At 45.3% G+C, this 26,829-nt stretch overlaps 1 protein-coding gene across 1 annotated transcript in view; it reads left to right on the top strand.

Moving 5' to 3' along the window:
- The window catches only part of ADGRA3 (adhesion G protein-coupled receptor A3), a 114,680-nt gene that overhangs the window by 66,787 nt on the left and 21,064 nt on the right, over positions 1–26,829 (top strand). The window contains 4 exon segments of the mRNA XM_066384744.1: positions 8,575–8,736; positions 10,247–10,450; positions 17,963–18,176; positions 18,433–18,641. Coding sequence (XP_066240841.1) covers positions 8,575–8,736; positions 10,247–10,450; positions 17,963–18,176; positions 18,433–18,641 — 789 coding nt within the window.

Raw genomic sequence — 26,829 nt, 5'->3', positions numbered from 1 at the left:
TATAAATTTCTTTTATTTATTCATTTTAAAACATAATCTTTTCTGGCCTGACCTGTGGTGGTGCCATGGACAGAGTGTTGACCCGGAATGCTGAGGTCGCTGGTTCAAAACCCTGGGCTTGCCCGGTCAAGGTGCATATGAGAAGCAACTACTGTGAGTTCATGCTTCCTGCTCCTCTCTCTTTCCTCTCTCTAAAATCAATAAATCAAATCTTAAAAAGTGATCACTTCTGTATTAGCAGTTATGTTTCTTCTTTACTTTCAGTATTTCTGATTTCTTTTTTTCTTGATCTTACTTGTCAAACTTTTCTGCGTTCAGCTTTTCAGAGGCCCGGCTGCTGGCTTTGAGTCCTTTCCAGGACGCTGTTTCTTGCACCTGACCATGTGTCTGCACTGAAGGCTTCGCTACACCGGCTTTGCGGTGGAGGCTGAGAATTCGCCTCTCTCTCAAGTTCTGGGGGACGCTAGGGCAGCATGTCTTTGAGGAAGGCACAGGCTTGGAAAACCATTGTAGTGTCTTCATATTCTATACTTACCGATTTTAATTTTTCTTTTCCTTTGGGTTTAACTTTATAAAAATTTTTGTAAATGTTTTTTGTTGGAAAATTTTAAATGCATAGGATAAAGTGTTTTTATTAATAACTACGTTATACCTTTTACCTTCAACATTTTTCAGTACTTGCCAATCTTATTTTATTCATCCATTTTTTCTTTTTCCTCCTTTTTCCTGCTTTCTCCTGTTTATTCCTGCTTTCTCCTGTTTTGTCTACTTTTTCCTTTTTCCCTCCTTTTTCCTTTCTTTTCCTTCTTTTTCCTCCCTTTTTCTTCTTTTTCCTTCTCTTCCCTCCTTCTTCCTCCTCTTATTCCTCCTTCCTTCCTTCCTTCCTTCCTTCCTTCCTTCCTTCCTTCCTTCCTTCCTTCCTTCCTTCCTTCCTTCCTTCCCTCCCTCCCTCCCTCCCTCCCTCCCTCCCTCCCTCCCTCCCTCCCTCCCTCTCTCCTTCTCTCCCTTTCTTCTTCCCTCACTCCCTCTTTCCCTCCCTCTCTCTCCCTCCCTCTCTCCCTCCCTCCCTCTCTCTCCCTCCCTCTCTTCTTCCCTCTCTCTCTCCCTCTCTCCTTCTCTCCCTCTCTCCCTCCCTCCCTCCCTCCCTCTCTCCCTCTCTCCTTCTCTCCCTCTCTCCCTCCCTCCCTCCCTCCCTCCCTCTCTCCCTCTCTCCCTCCCTCCCTCCCTCCCTCTCTCCCTCTCTCCCTCCCTCTCTCCCTCTCTCTCTCCTTCTCTCCCTCTCTCCCTCCCTCCCTCCCTCCCTCTCTCCCTCTCTCCTCTCCCTCTCTCCCTCCCTCCGTCCCTCCCTCTCTCTCTCCTTCCCTCCCTCTCTCCCTCCCTCCCTCCCTCTCTCCTTCCCTCTCCCTCCTTCCCTCTCCCTCTCTCCCTCCCTCCCTCCCTCTCTCCCTCTCTCCCTCTCTCCCTCCCTCCCTCCCTCCCTCTCTTCTTCCCTCTCTCTCTCCCTCTCTCCTTCTCTCCCTCCCTCCCTCCCTCCCTCTCTCTCTCCCTCTCTCCCTCTCTCCCTCCCTCCCTCCCTCTCTCCCTCTCTCTCTCCTTCCCTCCCTCCCTCCCTCCCTCCCTCCCTCTCTCCTTCCCTCTCCCTCCTTCCCTCTCCCTCTCTCCCCTTCCCCTTTCCTCTTCCTTTGTCAATGCTGGCTCATTTCATGGTGAATTCTGATGTCATATTTTATCTATAATTTTTTACATTATAAGGAACTTATTAGACCACGATCTTCTTATTTTGTCACCAAAGTGAGCTCTCGGCCCTTAATACCATCATATCTAGTCAGTGGTCAGTTTTTCTTAATTAGGGTTTACTTACAAATGTAGGCCTTGTATGTGAAGACCTGTGGAGTTTCTCCATATCATTGTGCAGTTGACCTGTGGGATTCTTAGTTATGTCACCAGCAACTACCAGTTTTTCTGTTCCTATATTGAATGTTTTTGCTTCCCCCCCCCCGGTTATACATTGGTGAGGACATCAGAACAATGTTGAGGAATGCCGGTGATAAAAGTAACAGGTGTGACACCTGCTTGCTGCTGCCCAGTGCCCAGTGCCCGGGGGCAGCAACAGCAGGGTCCCTGTCCCCATGGGGTTCGTTCTCAGCTTGAGGTTTTTCAGACCCTGGGAGTCATGTGAAGTCTGAGCTCCGTCCACCCTGTCCATCCCGGAGTGGAGGCAGCTGGTGTTTGCCGGTTGCCAGGGAAGAGATTTCTTACCCCGTCCACCCTGGGCCAGGGTTGGGGCAGGCCCGTGTGAGGGGGCCTTGCTGGGCTCTTCCTGCTGCGAGCCTCTGTGTGCTGGTGTGTTCTGACCTGGAGCTGCCCCGGCCTGCCAGCTGGCGCGGTGACCCTCCCCGGGGGGGCCTGTGTGCGTGGCCCCAGGCCCCGTGTGGACGGCGGGACACTCAGTGCAGCCACGGCCAGCAGAGCTCAGCCACGGAGCTTCCGGATCCCATTGGTGTTTGCGGCCGGCTCTGCCGGAGCCTTAGCCCTCTGCCTGGCCATTGGTGCATTTAAAGATGATCACTTTTTCTCCTGCCGCGGTTTTTCCTTTTTAGCAGGAAAAACTCCCGAGGACTGACTTCTATAGTCAGAAACAAACTAAATGCGCTTCCAGGGGAGGCTGGAGGGACCTTGGAAGGGAAGCTCTTCCACTTGCTGTAGAGGCCGGCTGATGTCGGCACCTGTTAAATCCCCCTCTCTGGACTGGTGTGCCTCCTCTGTTCCTAGAATTTGTCAGAAAAACATCTTCGTCTGAAGGAAAGGTTCCCTTTTCGGTTGGCAATTATAAAGTTACCCTCATTGCTGTGACTAGAAACATCAAGGATCAGCTTCCCCCCGAGTTCCTTTCTGGAAGGTAATGAAGAATAAATGCAGTGTTATTCTCAGCAGTTTTCTCCTCTTTCTTTCTCACCTGTTTTCCCAGTTCCATCATCTTCCTCCCCCTCTTCCCCCTCCTCCTTCCCTCCTCCCCCTCCCCCTCCCCTTCTCCCCTCCCCCCTTCCCCTCCTCCTTCCCTTCTCTCTCCCCCAGCCTCCCCTTCTTCCTCTTCCACTTCTCTCTTCTCTCCCCCCTCCCCCTCCTCCCCTTCCCCCTTTTCCACCTCCCCCTTCTCCCCCTCCCCCACCTTCCCTCCTCCTTTCCCCCCTCTCTCCTTCTTCCCTTCTCCCCCTCCTCTTCTTCCCCCTCCCCTCCTTCTTCCCCTTCATCTCCCTCCCCCTACCTCCTCTTCCTCCTCTTCTACTTCTCCCCCTCCTCACCTTCCTCCCCCTTCCTCCTCCTCCTCCCCTTCCCCTTTTCCTCCTCCCCTTCTCCCCCTCCCTCACCTTCTCCTCCTCCTCCCCCTTCTCTCCTCCCCTCCTCCCCCTCCTCCCCTGTTCCCCCTTCTCCCCTCCCCTTTTACCCCTCCTCCTCCTTCTTCCCCCTCATCCCCCGCCCCCTACCTTCTCTTCTTCCTCTTCTCCCCTCCTCACCTTCCCCCCTTCCTCTCCCCCTCCTCCCCTCCCCCCTCCCCTCCCCCTCCCCTTCTCCCCTTCCCCCTCCCCTCCTCCCCTCTTCCCCCTCCCCTCCTCCCCTCTTCCCCCTCCCCTACTCCCCCTCCTTCCTTCTTCCCCTCCTCCCCTCTTCCCCCTCCTCCCCTCTTCCTCCCTCTCCCCTTCTTCCCCTCCTCTCCTCCCCTCCCCCTCCCCCTCCTCCTCTTCCCCCTCCCCTCCTCCCCCTCCTCCCTTCTTCCTCCCTCTCCCCTCTTCCCCCTCCTCCCTTCTTCCTCCCCCTCCCCTCCTCCCTTCTCCCCCCCTCTTCCCTCTCCTCCCCTCTTCCCCCTTCTCCCTTCTTCCTCCCCTCCCCTCTTCCCCCTCCTCCCTTCTTCCCCTCCTCCCCTCTCCCCCTCCTCCCCTCTTCCCCCCCTCCCCTCTTCCCCCCTCTCCCCTTCTTCCCCTCCTCTCCTTCCTCCCCCTCCCCTCCTCCCCTTCCTCCTCTCCTCTTCCTCCTTCTCCTCCTCCCTTTCCCTGTCCTCTTCCTTTTGACCTCCATACCACAGTAAAACAAGAGGAGTAAATTTGCCATAGGTCATCACAGTGAGACCTCTTCTTGCCCGAATATTGATGGGTTAATCAAGCCCGCTGCTGAGAAGCCAATAGTGGGATCCTGAGATCCTCAGGACACTGAGCTAGTTAAGAGTGACATAAGTCCACTTTTAAACCTTGACTTTCACAGTAGAGCAGTTTGTTCATTGAAAGTCATGGTAATGACACACTTTAAGATGAGAGTGCAGGATCTCAATATTATTCATAATTTGTAACTAGGAGAAAATCACAAAGAAGACTTGGACTTGAATAATAATGATACCAGCTGGTATTATTAGTAGTAGTATTTCCTCATGTTTAGACTACATGTCAGTTCCTGTAGTTCCCAGTTCCTCTTAGCTGTCCCCAAACGCCTGCCTAGCTGGCTGCCTCACTCACACTTGCGTCTCTAATTCTTGCTCTTCTGGCTATTAGAATCAATAGGGGCACCCTGCTGCTCTGTGCTTGAGAACAGAAGTGTCGGGAGGGGCGAGACCCCTTGGCACCTCTCAAAGTTACGAATTGCTTAATGAAGATACGTGTCTTCTGTTTTATTCTTTTCTTGCAATTTACTATGGAATGGGGTGTTTCGAGCACTTTTCCTAGGGCTCTTGATCTCATATTAAAAATGAGCAAACTGAGTTTTGGAGAGGCTAAATATTTGCTCATGGACATTAACTTGTGACAGACAGAGTTGAAATCTTAACCTAGTAGTATTGAACTCTCCGACACAAATATTCTGCCTTCAGTGTTATATCATATCCCTAATACGTAAAAGTGAAATAGTAGGAAGTCTAGTTCATGTAATAATCTTATGTATATCATATGCTAACATATGAAATTGATGAAATTTGCAGATGGTTTTGGTCTAATGTAGATCAAAATTCCAAACATATATAGAATTGAGAGGAACAAGAACTATTCTGCCCCTCCTAAAACAGATGACATTTAACATGTTCGTAGTTATTAATGTGGCATTTTCATTCTTTACCCTTGATCTCCCGTAAAGTATGTTCACACGTATTTTCATTTGATCCTGAGCGTTCCGTGTGACAGGTGCAAGAGCAGGTGTGTGCGTCCTTCTGACCCTCCTGTGGCTGCACCGGCTGCCAGGAGTGAGGTCAAGGGCACGTGCAGTGCCTCCTCGTGCCGGCTGCGGCTTGGCCGGACCGGCCTGCCGGGAGCGAGGTCAAGGGCACGTGCAGTGCTTCCTCCTGCCGGCTGCGGCCTGGCTGCACCGGCTGCCGGGAGCGAGGTCGAAGGCACGTGCGGTGCTTCCTCGTGCCGGCTGCGGCCTGGCCGGACCGGCCTGCCGGGAGCGAGGTCAAGGGCACGTGCAGTGCCTCCTCGTGCCGGCTGCGGCCTGGCCGGACCGCCTGCCGGGAGCGAGGTCAAGGGCACGTGCAGTGCCTCCTCGTGCCGGCTGCGGCCTGGCCGGACCGGGCTGCCGGGAGCGAGGTCAAGGGCACGTGCAGTGACTCCTCGTGCCGGCTGCGGCTTAAGCTCGCTTTGTGTGTCAGGTTTCATAAATAACTTTTTTACTCCGATGCAATTTTTCATGCACTGTTATCACTGCTGTGAAGGACTCAGGAATGCTTCTGTGACCCACGACGCGAGCATAGATATTTTTATGGTTACCTGCTCTTGAGGAGATGTTGGCATCAAATCCTGTTCCTCGGGTCTTAGCCATCGAGAATGAAGTAGTGAGAAACAATGCTTTTTCTCAGTCAAGGCAACCACTTGCGTTAACTCTGTCCCTTCTTAGAGATCGTTTTCTTTACAATTATTAACACATTAAGTTCCGTTGCTGGCCATTATCGCGAGAGCCACAGCAGTAGCTCTTTGATCATATAATAATCACAATAGTCATAGTTTGTCAGTGAGAGACGGTGTGCCTCTCGGGTCTCTGGTAGGGTCCTCATAAAAGCTGCACGTTTTTAAAAATTTTAGAAAAGTATAAAACAGCAGGTCTACTTGTAATTGTGCTAATTTGCAAATCTCTCCTTAGAATAGAATCAGTAATTTCCTGTCGTTTGTCTTTTAAGTTTGTGTGGCCAATGGGAATTTCTTTCCTGAGAGCCAGAGAGCCTGTCTTATCATATCATGCCTTTTACCCTATTTATTTTTGCATAAAAATTCAAAAGAACAATAGGTAAGAATAATAGGCAATAACTTAGACAAAGTATTCCATCTACTCTGAATTCCCATTGAGAGGTGGTGGTTATTCTAATTGCTGTATAAACTGCTGGTTGACGCACTCCGTAATTGACATGCCAGAGTCACCAACCTTGTCCATAGCTTCAGAAGTAAGGGCTTCTGTTGGAATGAAACGCACCCCCATACCTGTGTGTTAGGCGTCAGTACCAGGATGCTAGTGTTCCCTGAATTGTGCCGAGTGGCTCAGGCATCTGCAAAGCATCACTACAGGCTCTTCCCAGTTTCTGTTGGTTTTTTGGGTTTGGGGAGGACATGCCCTGTGAGAATGTGGGAGTCCATTAAACTAGGGTGTTCGAATTAAAGTTCATTACTCTTCATCCTGCCTTACTGTGCCCATTTCCTTCATTGCAGTTATATAATCTAAATCACTTTTTGAAAATATATGTATTCCATGTTTTCGGGACTATATGCTCCAACACGGAGCTGTGTGTCCCTTTCTTTCCCTGCTGTGCCCCCCTTGTGCAGGATAGCACCTGGCTTACCTTGGTCCTCGGTAAACAGTGGTGAGTGAGTGAATATCGCATACCTTTCGGCTCTTAGTCCAGCGGTCACACTGGTGAATAAAGGTATAAGTACCAGTAGGGCACGGAGCAGCCCCTGCCCTCGAGGGGTTAGGACAAAGGTGTGATACGCTTTGTGAAGAGCTGTGTGGCGTCAGTGAACTATTTCTGCGGTGGGATGAGGTTGGCAGGGATGAAGAGGAAGAGGCAGTTTCGCTGGACCCATAGGTCCTGTGTATGAATACAGACTTTAAAAATGTGCCCTTCCTAACACTTCTAGAGCCTGTCCCCTTCAAAGAGGGGGTCTGTGTTGGGATTCAAGTGGTAAAAAAAAAAAGGAGCAATAAAATTACAAGGAGAGCTCACAATTTGTGTGTGTGTGTGTGTGTGTGTGTGTGCTTGCCACGTGCCAGGTATGTGGTTTCAAGAGCCTTATATGTATTATTGGAACTTAATCTTCACAACATTCAGAACAGACAGGATTGCTATTGTCCCCATTATTCAAATAAAGGAAGATCTGAGAGGTTAAGTAGCCGGTGCAGCTACAGCGAGGGGTTGGGATTTGAAGTCCTGTTCTTCAACCCTGTTCTTACTGTAGTTATTTCACCCAATCATTCTAGGATTGGTATCTGGTGGGTTTCCAGAGACCTGTCTCTGTGACGTGGAGCCTGGTGGGACAGTCTGAGTTTTTCCCCAAACCCAGCTCAGTCCTCGTAATTGTCCATCCCGGGAAGAGTGGTAGGTGCAGAACAGGTTGGACAGCTCACCTGGGATCCTCTGCGATGATCAAAAGACATTTGCTAAAATAGCCTGAGCTTTCTGGCTCGGCTTTGGGGCCTCATGCCTTTGATGCTTACATCTTGATCAGAGAACCAGCCAGCTACCAGATCCCCTGATCCCACCTCTGGGGTGCTTCCGTTGTTCTTTCTGCCCTAGATCGCCCTCTCGTGAACATTTTGCTCAACACCAGCCCCCCTGACGCCGGTCTGTCTCATTAGCCCTGCGCATTCCGTGCACTTTCCTGACACGGGACGTCCAGGTCGGCGGCAACAGTAGCCAGTGGACATTTCACCGGCGTTGCCTGACACGTGCTGACATCTGTATGTTATGAACTGAGCTGATAAAAAGAATTCACTCGCTGCATGCACTAGCTCAGCTCACAGCTTAATAAAACAGGCAGTGCAGAGGGAGCACCACTGGTTTCCTGGCACGGGGTCCTAAAGCGTTCATTGAGCTGGGGGGAAGGGAAGGGCAGGGCAGTTCATCCGAGGTGGAGAGGTGGAGGGAGCTGCGTGTGCAAAGACGCCTGCAGTGGTCCTGACGGATGGGGGACTTCCTGGTTTTGGACATGCCTAGAGTTTCGAACATGACTGGATACTAAAGTGCTGGACAATGGGTATTTCTTAGTAATAGCACTGAAACTTACACAGAAAGAAGTATTTGTAAATGGTTTTCCAGACAAAGAGTTTAGGTCTTTTTATTTGGGGATCCTGTGATGTCTTTCCTTTGCTCTTGATTAATTGCCCCCTCCCATTTGAGTAGCACGTGTCAGTCTTTCCACCAGTAATTTGTTACTTACACACACTGTTTTGACGTAACTAGTACCAAATGGCCGTAATCGAATGCGCTGTTCATATCTGAAGAGGTTTCAATGGGAAACAAGTACTGTGCCTGTTGGGTGGTCCTGAGGATTCCGGTGACGTGCAGCAGCCTGGGTTAACTGTCTCTCTTCCCTCCCGGATGCCTGCCAGCTGGGTGACGTGATGGTTGACATCGCAAGCAACATCATGCTGGCGGATGAGCGCGTCCTGTGGCTGGCGCAGAGGGAGGCGAAAGCCTGCAGCAGGATCGTGCTGTGCCTGCAGCGGATCGCAACGCACCGCCTCGCCAGCGGAGCTCACGTGTACTCCACAGTAAGCGCGCCGTCCTCCTAGAATTCTAAGGGAGAAAAGGTCCTGTGATTGAAGGAAAAAAAATTTTAAGTGGACTTTGTACATATGTGGTACTGAGAATGGTGCCTTGCCTGCAGAGTAGGCGTGAATGTAACCAACCTTAACAAAGGAAAGGAGCACTGTATTGTCCTTAGACTTAGCAGTAGCCCCTGTCACCTTCCTGGGCGTGAAAGGCTACTCACTTCCTGGGCGCTGTCCGGAGCGGTTGTGACAGATGGGAGAGACAGATGCTGGCGGTCCTCCAGACGTGGGGGTGGCGGCTCTTATATCAACATGTCCTACGGTTGGGCGACCCCTGAGTTCAGTCTCACTCTTGAATTTCTTAAAATTGTTGGGGCAGGTACCATCTATTTCAGGTGATTTTTCTGGCTTAAATTGAGCATCTGTTGATCTACGACTAGTTAGCCTACTACCTCCCCTTCTCTTTTCTTTCTTTTTTTATAAATATTACTTTTTAATTGACTTTATTGGGGTAACATTGGATAATGAAATGTATTTCAAGCGTACAATTCCACAACACATCATCTGTACAGTGTATTGTGTGCTCACCGCCCCAAGTCAAGTCTCTTTCCATCACCGTCTGTACCTCCTTTACTGCCTTCTCTCCACCCGCCTTTCCTTGCGGGAATCGCTGTACTGTGGACTATGTCTATGCATTTTTTGGTTTTGGTTTTTGTTTAATTCTTTTACCTATTCACCCAACCTCCCCTCGATAGCTGTCTATTCTCAGTATAATTTTTATACAATTTTAAATGAGATTGTTTTCTTCGTTTTTCTTTCTGATAGTTCATCATTATTCTATAAAAAATGCAGCTGATTTTTGGCTATTTATTTTATATGCCGCTACTTGACTGATTTCATTTTTCAGTTCTAATAGTTTTTTGGTGGAATCATTAGGGTTCTCTATATACTGTGTTATCAGCATAATGACAGAGCACCTTTGGAGTGAGTCCACGTAAAAATTTTTATCTGTACAGCTGAATGCAAAGAGTTAACTACATTTTTCTGTAAAGGAAAAAAAAAAGTTAAAATGCTGAACGAGGCACCTTTTAAGTGTGTGTTTCTCCAGCCCCTGTCACTCTCCTATTCCGTGGTCACTAACAGAGGCCATGGAGACCACCAGCCGACTCCTTTTATAGACACTTGTTTTAGCTTACAGTTTTCTTCAATGCTCTTCAACTCATTTTTCACTGACTTTGAATTTATGGCTGATCCTCCACACTATGGTGCCGCGCCCTTTTCCTCTTCTTTGGTGTCTGTTTTGGGACATCCTTCTGTTTCCAATGGTTGTGTTTATTTGTTTGCTTATTTTTTTTATTCTGCTACCTAACTACATAGTGTCTTTGTTTAGTAAGAACCCAAGTGTTCTCTTTAATTTATGTACAATGTTTTGTGTTTGAAAATCCTTTGAAAGTGCTTTTCCTCCATATTATACATCTTTTCGTAACTGCTGTTTGATTGACTTTTGCAGTATTCACCCAACATCGCTCTGGAAGCCTATGTCATCAAGGCCACGGGCTTCATGGGGATGACATGTACCGTGTTCCAGAAAGTGGCAGCCTCCGACCGGTCAGGACTGTCCGACTACGGGCGGCGGGACCCGGACGGGAGCCTGGATAAGCAGCTGAGCTTCAAGTGCAACGTGTCCAACACGTTTTCAAGCCTGGCGCTGAAGGTGGGTCACAGTCGCGAGTCCTCCGAGACCCTTTGCAGTTAGATTAGAACACTCAAAATGTTTTGCTTTGCTAAAGAACCTTTATTAAATATTATTTGTGGGGAGCAGGTATCAGTATTATTTCTGCTGTGGTTTTAAAATCCGTTCGGACCAGGAAGGGACAACATTACGACTTTGGTGGGACCAGGCATGTTTGCCTTTGGACTCCTTTCTCCACACAAAAATATCAAAGTTACATTGTACAACGGCAGTGGTAAAAAGGTGAATATATTAATATTACGTATTAAAACATGTTCATTGACCTTAAGTTTTATTTTCATTGCTCCTGACTTTCAAGACAGAGCGTCTTGTGCCCTTGGCTCTGTGCCTACTGGTCCCAATGGAAGACCGGCCTTGAGACGGAGCCGTTAATCAGGAGGCCTGGGTATCAAGGTTTTTGGCAAAGAAGTCAAACGTGATAAGTCTTCAGAAAATGTGTTTTTTATTGCAACAAGCAGAATTCAAAGTATTTCTGTTGATTTTTACAATTTGGGTTTTAGACATGTTTGCTCAAACGACACTGAGGCAGGTAGCGGAGGTGTAATTCCTGCCCCCGGTGGAACCACATTTTCCGACGTCGCTTGGTGTGGCCACGTGGAACCGTATTCTCTGTGCGTTCTAATTGCTTGGTACTTTCTCTGTTCCTGGCTTGCTTCTGAAGTCTGTCACAAACAGTGTTGCAGTCATTTTGATGGCTGCATAATAATTGATCAAATAGGTGTTAGCTGTTGGTCCTCTCAGTAAACATTGAATGGATGAGTGAATGAATGAAAGGGTGAAGAGTTCATGTGTTTAGTCACACCTTACCCTGGTGCCCTCCCCAGGGAAAGCCAATCTGCTGAGTTTACAAAGAGCCCGTTTCCCCCACCGTCCAAGACAGTCTCAGCTGGGTCAGAATGTCTAATGATCATGGATTGAGCTGGTACCTTACACTCAGAGGGAAATTGCCAAGAAGGATTTGTTATTCTTGGTTCTGGGAGAGTAACTGATGTAGCCAGCATTGCTACTGTAGACCTGCTCCTCTCCTTCTCGGGTGTTTTGTTGGTAAAGACATACCACAGAAGGAATAGAAACAGCTCGCACACAAACCCACAAGAGAAAGGTGTGTGTCTTTGAGCAGCGCTTAAAATTGATGAATCCTTCTGTCTTAAAGGATCATAGTTGGTAGAAAGGGATTAAAAAAATGGTGAAACCCTGTGCACTTCATGATTTTCACCACTTACCCCTCTGGGTAAAAGAGCTCCTACTTGCGAGAGCGGAGAGTTTTCAGTGAACGCTCAAATGGGTCCGTTTCGTACTGTTCTGTCTTTTTAAGATCGTCTTGTGGCCAGAAACCAAGGGCACGTCACACTGTTATTCATGCTTCATATACGGACAGGATTGAACTGAGCGAATGAGGAACATCCCTTCATGACACAGAATTAGTCACACATCTTCATGTCGACAGCTGAAAATACTTTAGCACTTTAACAGAAATCTTCCTATTTTAAACTTTATACGAGGACAGCATATACTCGTCCATATGCTTTTTTTTTAATACCTTAAATACAGCACTAACTAGCCATGCCTGTATCCAATAATTGACTGTATTACCGTTCAGTGGGAAAAAAAAAATACCAGCATATGAAGTTAACCCCATAAAAAATGCCAGCCCTGAGCAATACAGGAGCCTTCCTTGAATTGCTTCCTCCGTGTTCCTTGAATCTCTGTCCTGTTCTGTTTACTTACTGCCAGAGCCTGGTTTGCATGGACTTCCATCCTGTGCTGCCCGAACCACTGTTACCTATTTAGTCTCTGTTACTGCAGGCCCTTCCTTAAAATCTCAATCTTCTCCTATGCATTAGTCAGCGAGTACCGATACAACCGTGCCAGTGAGGACAATACAGAAAGACTTCCTCCTGTGCAGCAGTGCCTCCCCCGCCCTGCTGGTCCTTCTGCCGGGGCCCCTCCCACATACACCTGGTGCCTGTATGGCAGAGGGCGCCTGGGAGCCTGCCCCCGCTGGAGAGGCTGTTCTCGTGGTCAGTGTGTGCATCATTGCAAGGCGTTCAGGTTGTGAGCATGATCCTGATCTACCCAACATGGAAACTGACCTTGGCCCTCCCCGACACGTACTTCCTGTCTCTCTGGAAGCGGGCCTTTGGGTGGCTTCCTCACTGGGTGTTTATCCCTTGCTCCCTGTCTCTTCCTGCCTCCTCTCCCTTCTGTCCAGTGACAGCGCACTTCCTCTGGTTGCTCTCCCAGCCACTGGCCCTTCATAGACAGGCTCGCGCTCGTTCTTCTGCTGGAGTTTCCTCCTCCTTTCCCCATCTCCCCAGCTCTGTGCTTGTGTGTTATCACCCGACAGATATATCACCTTCAGGAAGTCTGAGCTGATACCATCCTGTCTGTCCTCACCTCTCCTGTCCTTATTCCCTTTACTTCTCTACCTCAGTCTGCCCCTAACACTCTGCCCATCTCTCTGTCACTGCCTGTCACACACGGGAGCCAGGCGAGTGTCTCATCTCCTACCCTGGACGCCTGGGGGTTGTACGAGGGCAGAGCTGGTGCTCGATCATCGATGATCCCGGCTGTTTGGCCCGTTGGAGGTTGAGTTGTCATCTGACTCTTAAAGCACCTAATCTGATCATTTTCATAACCAAATGCTTTCTCCCACTGTTGGCACCATAATTGAGACACGTTAGCATCACAAAATATTACCTGTTTTCGCTGAAGTACTAAAAGCTTTTAGAAATTTCTGGTGTTTTGAATTCAGCTGTATTGTAGCCAGAAGGAACTGGTTTGTTTAACCTTCGTGGACTGTAATTTAGAAACCAGTTTTTCTCTGCGTATCTCCTATTTCCCTCATCTCAGACGTCTAGGGCTTTACCCCAGCTGAAGTCCTTTTAATTTTCCAGACCAAATAAATACATCCTTTTGCTTCCTGCCTGGGTTTCTGCCCTTTTTCGTGCCCTCAGCACCACGGCTGGCTAGTGAAATTCCTGCTACTGTCCCTGTAGGACGTGGTCACATGGCCCCGGCCATTTCTTCCTCAGGATTTGTCACTGCCTGCTAGTCCCATGGTGCTTTGTTCATTCTCCAGAATAAGTAGAAGCTGATGTGAGCTGAGTTACAGGGAGAGAGGCCGTAAGGGATGGTGACTACGAATGTGGGCTGTCTGCAGCCAGACAGCATAGATTCACAGTCTGCTGCCCCAGTTAACGGCTGTGCAAACCCGGGCAAGTACTTAACCTTTCTGATGTCAGTTTCTCATGTGTTACACAGGAATCAGGAAATGGTACTGAAAGGATTGTTGAGAGGATTGAATGAGGATAATGTGTAGACATTTATAACGGTGCCTGGCACAGAGGAAGCATATGATAAACGTTAGCTCTTACTATTACTGTTTTATTATTGTAGTCTCTTTCTTGTTAAATCACGGAGATTTGAGGACAGGAACCAGGCTTGTTTTATCGTGTGTTTCTAGATGCTGCACAATGCCAAGCACAGAGTAATGCAACATTCAGTACATGTTGTTGAATAAAAATTAAGAGCCACACTTATTAGCAAAGAAAGTCAGTTAAAAATATTAATCCTAAAGGCAAACATAATCCCCATTGATCTTGAGGAGATAATGAAAAGGTGGTATGTAGTTCCAAACAAACTATGTACAAAAAATAATTAAGATCTGCCATCCTATCTGTTTAAAATTGAGTGTGCAGGTAGTCAAGAAAACATAGAGAAATTAGTACTTTATTTTTTTGAATCAGATGATTCGTTGACTCTAATTTTAGTGTTAAATTCAATGGATTTAAACAAATTAGGATTTTAGGAAAATGTAATTAATTTAATTTAACTTATTTAATTTATTACATGGTGGTGGAACTCCAGATATATATACACACACACACACACACACACACACATTGTTCACAAAAATTAGGGGATCAGGGAACATGCAGACACTCCAGTACTTTCAGCCTTCTGTAGAGTGCATTTTCACCAATGATATAAAAGATGGTTTTGCATCTCATTTGTGTAATCAAACAACTTTCTTTGACTTGTCGTTGGCTTTTCTGATGTTCTTGCTTAATAAAAAAAAAATCAAATGCTTCTTTTTTTTATTGCTTCATATTCATTTTGAAATATCCCCTAATTTTTACAATTTAGCAGATAAATTCATTATAAGAGCTCTATAGTAACATTGATTTCATGTGTGTTCATCCTTTGTCAGTTTTTAGTATTGAAATTAATACGAGGATTGTAGAAGTAAAAACGTGATGAGGTTCTAGATTATGTGGAAAATCAGCCTGCAGATAATGATTTGCCACCTGGTGGCAGTAATAATAATACAAATACCAACCACAGTTCCATCGCCCTTTGTTTCTGTCGTGGTCGTGGTCCCGTTTGGTCCTCACCTCTCTGATAGAGGGATCACCAGCTGCTTGGCAGCTGAGGCGGGGGGAGGGGCATAAGGCCGGGCGGGCCATGTTAGGCAGCTGCTCTGTCCTGAGCCTGGGCCCGAGTCCTGGTTCCTTGCTTCAAGTCCCCTGTCCATTTCCCCGTGGTGGCATATGAGCTTCCGATAATAAATGTTAGACACTGGAAACATGTCTTCCCAAAGGATTTTCAGAACGAGTCTCCTCATTTGTTAGCTATAATCCATGTGTTTACGTCTATTTCTATTGCTGCAATCCATACTTTAAAACACAAATATATATTTCAATGAAATTATAAACCCTGTGGTCCTTCAGGCCAAGTTTCGCAAAAGGTTTTATAATCATGATAAATGTAAAAAATTAAATACATGTGTCTCAGTGATTTTTTTTAAACTAGGTTTTTAACTTTTTCATAATAAATGATCAACACTTCAAAAAATTAAATATGCAGGCATTCCATTGTTACTATAAAACTCTCAGTATTATCGATGAAGCTGAGCTTTGCCTTGCCAAACCTCCAGGCTTCCCTCTCTGCGTCACAAGGAGCAGGAAATTAATGGTTAGTAGTGTTCGGTATTGGACTCGGAAGGGTATCGTCGAAGCCATCAGTATGGAACAGGTAATTAATGGTTAGTAGTGTTCGGTATTGGACTCGGAAGGGTATCGTCGAAGCCATCAGTATGGAACAGCCTTGAATGTAGTCCTCATTTCTCAGTGATCTATCCGTCTATGTCCTTGGGCTTTTTAAATTGTTGTTGTTGCTTGGTTGGTTTTACAAGTTTAAACATGTGAAGAAAAAGTTTTTGTACTTCTAGAAATTATACATGTTATTTCCTTTTTCAGCTCTCTTTTAGAAAATATTACTGTGATTTTTAAAAATTTTGATTTACATAAGTAATACTTTTCCAGAGAACTGTGCTTTGTTTTCAGTTCATTTTGCATTCAAGAATTTTATGAATTTGTTGATATCTTTCCTTATTTGAATGCCTCATTTTATACTTAAAAGAAATTTATACACTTAATAGAATTTTACTGGATTAGTGAATGAGTTTAGAATACACATTGTTTCCCCACTAGATTATATTTGTGAGAATTTTAGAAAACTTTTTATGCATTTCCTTTGGTGAAATATTTCTAGTATTTTCTTGGCACCTTCTGTTTGAAAGTAAGATCTAAACCGTCAGTATTCAAACTTTCGAAATACTTGTACTCAACATATTTATGAGTATCCAAAACTGTGGGTATCCGATGTGTTCTAACATCGTTCTAAGCACAGCAGCCAGACTAATTCTAAAAATTATTTACTTGCTTAAGTATTCCTTTTTTTTTATTTTTTATTTATTTATTTTTTTAAAAAATTTTTTATAAAGATTTTATTTATTCATTATAGAGAGGGGAAAGAGAGAGAGAGAGAAGGGGGGAGGAGCAGAAAACATCAACTCCCATATGTGCCTTGACCAGGCAAGCCCAGGGTTTTGAACCGGCAACCTCAGCGTTTCCAGGTTGACACTTTATCCACTGTGCCACCACAGGTCAGGCAACCTTTTTTTTTTTACATAAAGATGTCACACAGACTTTTCTTAATTTTATAAACAGTGGGCTACTTGGATCAAACAGGAGTGCCAAGGAACTATTATTAACATGAGGAAGAGTCTAGAAAAACAAGTGAGATTGTACCTCAAGTTCCCCCTGTTGTAGCCGGAGGAGCAGAGAGAGAATAAGGCACACTGGGAGATGCAGGTGTTAGCTATGCTGTGCACGGGCACAGAATGTTGCATGAGTCTAGAAAAGGGAGCAGTATACTGAGGACACATGCAATGAATCGTCCAAAACAAAAGAAAATAAGTCCAGTTTGAAGGACTTGGTAGCATCCTTCTCTTGGCTGCCAACCTCTCTCCTCTTGACCCGGTTTTTACGATGCCAACAGAGTTGTCTTGCTAAACATCAGATCTGGCTAGTTTGAGTATGACCAGCAGAACAGTGGAGCATTTCAACCCGAGACACTGGCTGGTGCAGTATTCACAGCGGCATACAAAACAGATGCGAGCTCAAAAAAACAGAATTTCAGTGTGGCCAGAGTATAGGTTGTGGAATAGGGAGTGTTAAAAGCTGAATTTGAGACACAGATTTTATCCAAATGTTATGGTGCACTTAGGATTTGGGTCAGTATTCTCTAATCATTAGAGAACCAAGGTGTTATTGAAACTGAAACAACATGATCAGATTTATTTCTTAAGAGGAAATTCCACTGGCAACGTGAACCTTGGATTGGAGAGAGAGAGGTCTGTTGGTGCCAATGGAAAGACTGTGATAAATTCTTAAGATAGGGAATTTTATTTTAGATAGATAATTATTTGCCTCCTGGGTTTATAGATTTATTTTTTATTGAGTGCTGAATGATTTATAATTTTTTAAAATTCCTAATAAAGGCTGAAAAATAATCAGCGACCAGCCAGCATCTTCTGTTGTTTCTCTTCATTACTATGTTTTTCTAAACGTAATAATATGTTTCTTAGTCTCGGGGAACTTCTAAAACAATTTGCTGTATCTAAGCTTCTAGTATATTTGTATAATTTCTTTCTTTTCCTGTTTGACTGTTTGAATCCATCATAAATCACCTTAAAAGTTTCATAAGCCCAAATTAATTATACTCACATTTGTGATATGCTATATTTGGACTAACTTACCAAATTTTGTCATTGTAAAACTGATATAAAGAGTGACCAGAAATTCCTGATCTGTTTAATGCTGTCGACTTCAGCAATATATGTTATCATAGGAAAATCCACTCTATTTTGAAATTATCTCGTTTACTTCTTTAACTTTGAAATAGAATTGCATTTCTTCTTATTTTAAAGGTCTTTGCTTCTATGCTGTTATGTAGTGTGCAGACATGTCAGTTAACTGATAAGTTGTTTTTATCAAATTTTGTGTATACATTCTAAAAAGTATTCAGCATGTAATTAGAAGACATTTGTAAGTATCTAAAAATGTTCTTCTTGGTTTCTACATACTAATACGGCAACCTTTTGTTGTTGTTTTTAAATGTTTTCAGAATACTATTGTAGAAGCTTCAATTCAACTTCCACCGTCCCTTTTCTCACCAAAGCAAAAAAGGGAAGTCAGACCGGCGGATGACTCTCTCTACAAGCTTCAGCTCATCGCCTTCCGCAACGGCAAGCTGTTCCCGGCCACCGGGAACTCAACGCATTTGGCTGATGATGGGAAACGGCGGACGGTGGTTACCCCCGTCATTCTCACCAAAATAGGTTTGTATGTGGCCTGTGCTAGCCTTTCGTCCCTGGGCAGTGCGACTTCATGATTTACTGTTCCTTAAAATGCTGCTGCTGCTTGGGTTTTTTTTGTTTTTTGTTTTTGCTTTTTTTGTTTTTTGTTTTTTGCTTCTTGTTTTAATGAGTCACCAGCGGAGACAGATATTACACAGTACCTCGTTCGGGTGCGGGTGGACATTTCATTGTTCATGAGGTTTGCTTCTGAAATACATTGACGTCCCGCTTTCTCCAGATGGCGTGAACGTGGACAGCCACCGCATCCCCGTCAATGTGACGCTGCGCCGCATCGCGCACGGAGCGGACGCCGTGGCCGCGCAGTGGGATTTCGACTTGCTGAACGGACAGGGAGGCTGGAAGTCGGACGGGTGCCACATACTGTACTCAGATGAGAACATCACCACCATTCAGTGCTACTCCCTGAGCAACTACGCGGTTTTAATGGTATGGCCGGTGTCACTCTGCATAGACATGAAGACTTCTCATGTGTTCCTTATGCATAAACTCAACTGGAAAAAAAATTTGTCTTTTAAAACTTTTAACATAAATGGCGCCCTTTTAGTACAAGGTGATGTTTGCTGTAATTCTCATTTTAAAGGGAAATTGAGTTCCTACCAAGTGCAGTGTATGGGATTGAAGTTAGTATAGGGATTTTCAGTAAACTTTTGTAAGTGAATCAGTTCACCTCGACTTTGACCTTCAGATTTGGAGACATCTTTATAGTCCAACTGTCAGCCCATTAAGTGACTCATTTGCCCAAAGATAAACAGTGAATAGAGAGATTTTTCTTGGGTCTTCTTTTGAATTTAGAGTAATGGCGATAATTTCAGTTTAGTCACACTGCAAGTAACAAAGTGTTGAGACAAGTCATGTCTTTGCAGTTCTAATGCTAATCAAGCTGATGCTTTCTGTTATTTATCGTTATTAATCTTCACTAAAGTAACTGTAGCTTTTAAAGTATCTAGGGACAGGTCTTTTCACCAGTGAGTTATTTATGTGAATCTGATCTGTGACCTAATAATTATCAAATTAGTCATGCTAATTTTTATTTTATATTCCAGTTAGTATTAGATATGAACACCCTGGAGTATCTATACATGTATTTAGAATATGGTGGAGGGCATTGCTAATGAACCTGGAAGACAAGTCTCGGAAACAGCCGGAGGCTCTCCCGGATGTGCCGGCACCCACGTTGATTTCTGCCTCCAGCTCTGAACCTGTTGTCTAGACAATAGTTTGTGAAAGTATTAACTAGCCTTAAATTTGATACATTTTGCTTTTTGTGATTTACTCTTTTCTTGAAAAAAAATTAAAGGCTCTTTACTACTAGAAATGGTCTTAAAAGAAGCTGGAATAGGAATAGATTTTTCTCAAGCCTGTTTTGTTTTTTTCTGCTCCTCAACCTAGTTATACCCGGCCTACCTGTCAAACAGGAAGAGTAAACAGGATACTTAGCAGGCTGTGCGGCTTGTCTTTTCAGTGACATCCACTTACCTGTTATTAATCCCAGGGGACAGTGGGCAGAGGCTCTGCTATTCAGACTCAGCTGTATTTATGTAAGTCCTTTATCGTCTTGGATTTCAAGTTTGTGTTGATAGTTTAGGAATTTCCTTACAATTAGAAAAGGTTTGATTTCTGTAAGAGTGAGTTTAGTTTCTACAAGTTCGTACTTTATTGGTAGTAACCTTTCAGAATAAAGCATGAAGCATTTCTCTTTCAGTTTGAAAGTATTTTCTAATTTAGGTTTTGATTACAAAATAATGAGAAGCAATGAAGTACTGAAGGAAAAATAATAGATACAACTTTGTCTGAAACTTATCTAACAGAGAAGTAGAAAAAGTTGGAAAAAATAAATGAAACACAAAAAAGGAATTTTATAAGCTTCACTGGTAGTGACATACTTGTACCATGTGAAACTTTTATTCTTATTTCATCCAAGACCAGTTTAAAGCATCTATTTTCGAACATCCTAGCTGTTCTTCTAAACTACTTAAATTAATGTAATCCCTTTTCAGAAGAAATAAGCTATTCTTTTATCTTTCATACTTTAATCTTTTAAAAAATGGCAATACACAATTCTTTTAAGCTAAAATGTAGTACTAAGATTTTTTTCTATTTTCAAAGCATATCCTTTCTTTTGCTTTTCTTAAATATAACTGTGCCACCTAGAGGCAGCAATGAGGAACATACCTAAAATTATTGACAAAATTAAAATTATATGTGGGATTTTTAGAGTTGCTAATTAAACATTAATGGAAGTTAAAGGAAACCATACCTACTTTCAGATATGTCTAAAAAAGCAATTCTTTTTAAAAATTGGAAGTCAACATATTTTCCCCTACTTGACACTATTTTGAATAATAAAGTTCTGTTTTTCTGGAAAACTTATCTTGGTTTTATATAGCAAGTCAAAGAAATTTCTATTTTAAAACATGGGACAAAAAGAATATATATATTTGTAATTCTCGAACAGATACCACAGTTTGGTTCAGTAGCCATCCCAGAGTAACCCATCGTATCTGTCAGGTCTCCGTGGGATCCAGAGCAGAAATTGGGTCTGTTTGAAATAGATGACTAGAGATAGCCATTTGGGTCAGGAGGGATTCTGGGATTCTAGGAGCTGGCCAGTCGAAAACAAACAAAAAAACAACCCAGCAACCTAGATAGCGAGTAGGTAAATAAAGGTCAGGGTCAAACCATGTATGTAGTTTAACTGGTGATAGTGGTGAAGGTATGATATAATAATTTCTACACCCTGCGTCCCCTTTGCTGTTGTGTTCACCCAGAAATCCATGAAACTGAAGGGCACTCATGTGTTTCTACATCTCTCTAGGGTTGCTTTTAAATATTGTTTACGTAAAACTTGCTGGATTTCTCAAACTTGGGCTTCATTTGCTACATAATTGCACATGAGCGCTAATCATGTTTCTGTTTACACCATATTTTACTAAGTTCCTATTCATCAAACCTTTTAATTATTTCTACACATGAATGGTGAGAACTTGCCTCTCACCCCTCTCCCTTCACTTTCTCCATAAAACAGCAGGTAAGCATTAAGATTCATTTCTTGAATATTGTCAAAGAGATTTTCAGGTGTATTGAAACCATAATAAAAACACTTTCTTCCATTTTTTTCTTTCATTTTTTTTCATGAATCCCCATTTTCCCAGCATGGTAATTTCCATAGAGCAGTAGACTTTATAGTGATGAGATCTTATGGTGAGAGGATGGTGGTGATAATGATGGCGGTGATGGTGATGGCGGTGATGGTGATGGCGGTGACTAATTTTCATTAATCATTTGTGTAGTAGGCACTCCTCTGAAGTCTTCACATGCATTAACCTAGTTGGTTGTCATAACAACATCATGAAGTATAGTACTGTGACCATTATCCTCATTCTACATGTGAAGAAAGTCACAGAGAGATTAGGCACCATGCCTTGTTTACACATTTAGTTAGTGTTGGAATTGAGATCTGAATTTAGACTCTAGAAATTTGTGCTCTTGATCCCTATACTAAATCTCCTTTCTGAAATCTCATATCAGTGCAAAAGAGCTTCCTTACTCTTCTTTACCCTTGAATAGGTCCCTGTCATAATTTATTTAGATATTACTCTCTTTTGTTTCCAGTAACTTGCATATACAATATTATCTTCACATTTAATAGAAAATCAGCAGGATTAATTACCAAGTGGAATTGGTAATCAAAGGGGACCGACACTTTCTCCTTTTTTTTTTTTTTTTTTTTTGCGATATTGAGCAGAGTATGCAGATCTTGAATGAATGGTGTGCTGAAAGTTCTATGCTGAAAACAAACATTCAGCTACCATCAAAATCAGGACCCACATTTGAGCTCTTGGAAGCTCTTCGTGTTTCTAGTTCACTCCCAGCAGCATCTCAAGCCATCATCCTCTGATGGCTGTCATGATAGATGAGTTTTGTCTTACTTAATTAGAATCGTACCGTCTGTTCTTCCTGAGGGTTTGGTGTCTTTCTTTCCCATGACTTGATTCTGTGAGACTTAGCTTTGTCTTGCATGTAGCGGCATGCCTGCATACTAATCCATGTATGACAGTACCCCGACTTGTGCCTTCTACTGTGTACATGGTTTTTGATGGAAGCTAATTGCTGGATAGTAGGCTATCCCTATATTTAGCTTTAGTAGATACTACTTTATAGTTGACCAAAGTGGTTGTGTTGGTTTACGGTCTCACCCATAATGAGAGTTTTATTTGCTTCACATTCTTGCCAGTGCTTGCTATTCTAAATCTTTAATGTTAGTGTTTCGGTGGTGGTATTATGGTATGTCATTGTGGCTTTCATTTGCCTTCCTCTGGTGACTACAGACATTGAGCACCTCTTCATTTTCTTATTGTCTGTTTGGGGACCCCTTTTAAGATACTCTTACTCAGGTCTTGCCCTTTTTTCATTATCTTTTTTTTTTTTTTTTTTTAGATAGAGGAGAGGAGAGGGACAGACAGGGACAGAAAAACAGGAAGGGAGGGAGATGAGAAGCATCAATTCTTCATTGTGGCACCTTAGTTGTTCATTGATTGCTTTCTCAGATGTGCCTTGACTTGGAGGGCTACAGCAGACTGAGTGACCCCTTGCTTAAGCCAGCGACCTTAGGCTCAAGCCAGTGACCATGGGGTCGTGTCTGTGATCCCACGCTCAAGCTGATGAGCCCGCACTTAAGCCGGCTGAGCCCGCGCTCAAGCCGGTGACTCCGGGGTTTTGGACCTGGGTCCTCAGCATCCTAGCTGACACTCTCTCCACTGCACCACTGCCTGATCAGGCTCTTTCTTTTCATTTTATTGAGATATTGACATTCAACTCTGTATAAGTTTAAGGTATACATCATAGTGACTCGACTTACATATATTTTGAAATGTTTACCATAAAAAGTTTAGTTAGCATCTATTAGCTCATGGATTTAAAAAAACAACAACAAAGTTTTATTTCTTGTGATGAAAACTTTTGGGATTTACTCTTTTATCAACTTTTAAATAACCACGCAGCTGTGGTAACTATATTCATCGTGTCGCACATTCTGTCCCCAGTGCTTCCTTGCTGTATAACCGGGAGTTTGTCCCTGCTGACGCTCCTCACCTTCCCACCCTCTGCCTCTGGTCTCTTTTCCTATGAAGTGTGTTTGTTTCTTGTTTGTTTAAGGTTCCGCATGTAAGTCTTGGCCTGGTTTTGATTTGTGGACTTGGTTGTCTCTTGCTTCTCCTGAGTTACTGGGATTGTGGATGTGGTTAGTGCTCAGGACCTTCCCGTAAAGGATTCGTGCGTTGCAGGGACCGTCTCCCAGTCCAGCCTGTCTTCTCCCACGCGTTGCGGGGACCGTCTCCCAGTCCATCCTGTCTTCTCCCACGCGCTGCGGGGACCGTCTCCCAGTCCAGCCTGTCATGTCCCACGCGCTGCAGGGACCGTCTCCCAGTCCAGCCTGTCTTCTCCCACGCGCTGCGGGGACCGTCTCCCAGTCCAGCCTGTCTTCTCCCACGCGCTGCAGGGACCGTCTCCCAGTCCAGCCTGTCATGTCCCACGGGACCGTCTCCCAGTCCAGCCTGTCTTCTCCCACGCGCTGCGGGGACCGTCTCCCAGTCCAGCCTGTCTTCTCCCACGCGCTGCGGGGACCGTCTCCCAGTCCAGCCTGTCTTGTCCCACGCGCTGCGGGGACCGTCTCCCAGTCCAGCCTGTCTTCTCCCACGCGCTGCAGGGACCGTCTCCCAGTCCAGCCTGTCATGTCCCACGCGCTGCAGGGACCGTCTCCCAGTCCAGCCTGTCTTCTCCCACGCGCTGCGGGGACCGTCTCCCAGTCCAGCCTGTCTTCTCCCACGCGCTGCAGGGACCGTCTCCCAGTCCAGCCTGTCTTCTCCCACGCGCTGCAGGGACCGTCTCCCAGTCCAGCCTGTCTTCTCCCACGCGCTGCGGGGACCGTCTCCCAGTCCAGCCTGTCTTCTCCCACGCGCTGCGGGGACCGTCTCCCAGTCCAGCCTGTCTTCTCCCACGCGCTGCGGGGACCGTCTCCCAGTCCAGCCTGTCTTCTCCCACGCGCTGCGGGGACCGTCTCCCAGTCCAGCCTGTCTTCTCCCACGCGCTGCGGGGACCGTCTCCCAGTCCAGCCTGTCTTCTCCCACGCGCTGCGGGGACCGTCTCCCAGTCCAGCCTGTCTTGTCCCACGCGCTGCGGGGACCGTCTCCCAGTCCAGCCTGTCTTGTCCCACGCGCTGCGGGGACCGTCTCCCAGTCCAGCCTGTCTTGTCCCACGCGCTGCAGGGACCGTCTCCCAGTCCATCCTGTCTTCTCCCACGCGCTGCGGGGACCGTCTCCCAGTCCAGCCTGTCTTCTCCCACGCGCTGCGGGGACCGTCTCCCAGTCCATCCTGTCTTCTCCCACGCGCTGCGGGGACCGTCTCCCAGTCCAGCCTGTCTTCTCCCACGCGCTGCGGGGACCGTCTCCCAGTCCAGCCTGTCTTCTCCCACGCGCTGCGGGGACCGTCTCCCAGTCCAGCCTGTCTTCTCCCACGCGCTGCGGGGACCGTCTCCCAGTCCAGCCTGTCTTCTCCCACGCGCTGCGGGGACCGTCTCCCAGTCCAGCCTGTCTTCTCCCACGCGTTGTAGGGACCGTCTCCCAGTCCAGCCTGTCTTCTCCCACGCGCTGCAGGGACCGTCTCCCAGTCCAGCCTGTCTTGTCCCACGCAGGCTGCTGAGTCAGAATTCCACCTACTGGGTGTTTATAAACAACAGGAGCTTGTTGCTCAGAGCCCTGGAGGCTGCATGTCCGAGATCAGGGTTCACTGTCTAGAGGGGGCCCTTTGTGTCCTCACGTACGTGGTAGAAGGGACAGGGGTCTCCCTGGCGTCTCTTTCATGTGGGCAGTACTCCCGTTTGTGAGGACTTGCCTCTCATGACCTAATCACCTCCCAGAGCCCCCGCCTCCTAATACCATCACACGGGGGAATAGATGTCAGCACGGACGAGGGGAGCAGGGTGGGGGCACCGGCATCGAGCCTGCAGAAGTGCCTTGATTCCTCTTCTCTTCATACTGTCTTTTTATGGACAGAGTTTCTTAATTTTCCTGTTCTTTTTTAATACTACTTATTATGTTCTGTTTGTTTATTTATTTATTTATTTATTTATTTATTTATTTTTACAGAGACAGAGAGAGAGGGATAGACAGGGACAGACAGACAGGAACGAAGAGCTAAGAAGCATCAATCATTAGTTTTTCGTTGCACATTGCGACACCTTAGTTGTTCATTGATTGCTTTCTCATATGTACCTTGACCGCGGGCCTTCAGCAGACCGAGTAACCCTTTGTTCGAGCCAGCGACCTTGGGTCCAAGCTGGTGAGCTTTTGCTCAAACCAGATGAGCCCGTGCTCAAGCTGGCGAACTTGGGGTCTCGAACCTGGGTCCTAGGCATCCCAGTCCGATGCTCTATCCACTGCGCCACTGCCTGGTCAGGCTTTTTTATCTTCTATTTAAGAAATCTTCACCCACCTCAAGATCTTAACGATATTCTTCGTTTTCTTCAAAAAGCTTTACTGTGTTTTATCTTTCACACTGAGGTGCATAACTCAACTGGGAGAGGCTTTCTGTCTGGTGTGAAGTGGGGAGGGCGCAGTCTTCAAGTTACTCTTTGTTTCTAAGGGGAAATATAAAAGCAACATAGAAGTCATAGTCTTTTTTTAATATATTTCTAATATCAGATCTATTTTTAATTCAGTGGTAAACTTTTTATAATTCTATATATTCTGACAGAAGGTACCCTAATATATCTCTCTACTTTACTTCCATTGTTCAGTGTGGTACATTAGATAATTACTGATTTATAATTATCCTTGTTATTGATACGCTGCTAATGAATTCCTTAAAACTGCCAGTCACTTAATATATAGTTATTGTCGGGCTAGACGGAACTTGAAAATATGTGCATTTTTGTCTGTCGAGGAAACATTTTCAAGAACTCTTCTTTCATTTATTTGTGCCCTTAATAATTCTCATCATAGTGACTTTTACCATGTTCTCTCAGGTGTTCTCATACTGCTTAGCATCTGTGGACAACCTTACTTTTCACTTCCTAGCTCAGATTTTTCTAAAACCGTGTTCCATAGAGAAAAGTGACCTGGAGCACGTTTAGTTCTGAGCCGAGCCGTTGTCCTGTGAGCCAGGCGGGCAGAGACCTCCTGTCTCATCTCCGACTGCAGTCATACTCGACTGTGAGCGAGTCTCCCTTTTTCTTCTCGAGGGTGTCTCCTGGTGGCCCTTGTTGGACAGTGTAGTTAGAGACGTTTTGGTTATAGTATCACAATGTAGCCTATATTCGTTTACCGGTATAATGAAAAATGATCTTCCCATTTCTACTTCACTCTTCTTGTTCGGGATCTTTAACAACTTCCTATCCTGATCTTCTCAGTCGTCTTAAAGAGTCGTATGCTCTCAGTAATTTTGTGCTATCAAGATAGGCTTTTCATATCTTATTTGTTCTCTCCACTCCAGGGGCCGTAAACCCTGGCAAACATTTGACCCACAGGCCCAAATCAGTCAGTAGTTGTTTGCTTTAAATGCTGGAAAGCTAAGAGTGATTTTAAAATTCTGTAATGATCAGTGATTGACAGGGACCTGC

This window comes from Saccopteryx leptura, chromosome 5, assembly GCF_036850995.1.
Source record: "Saccopteryx leptura isolate mSacLep1 chromosome 5, mSacLep1_pri_phased_curated, whole genome shotgun sequence".
NCBI classification, from domain to species: domain Eukaryota; kingdom Metazoa; phylum Chordata; class Mammalia; order Chiroptera; family Emballonuridae; genus Saccopteryx; species Saccopteryx leptura.
This window is presented reverse-complemented; position numbering and strand designations above follow the sequence as displayed.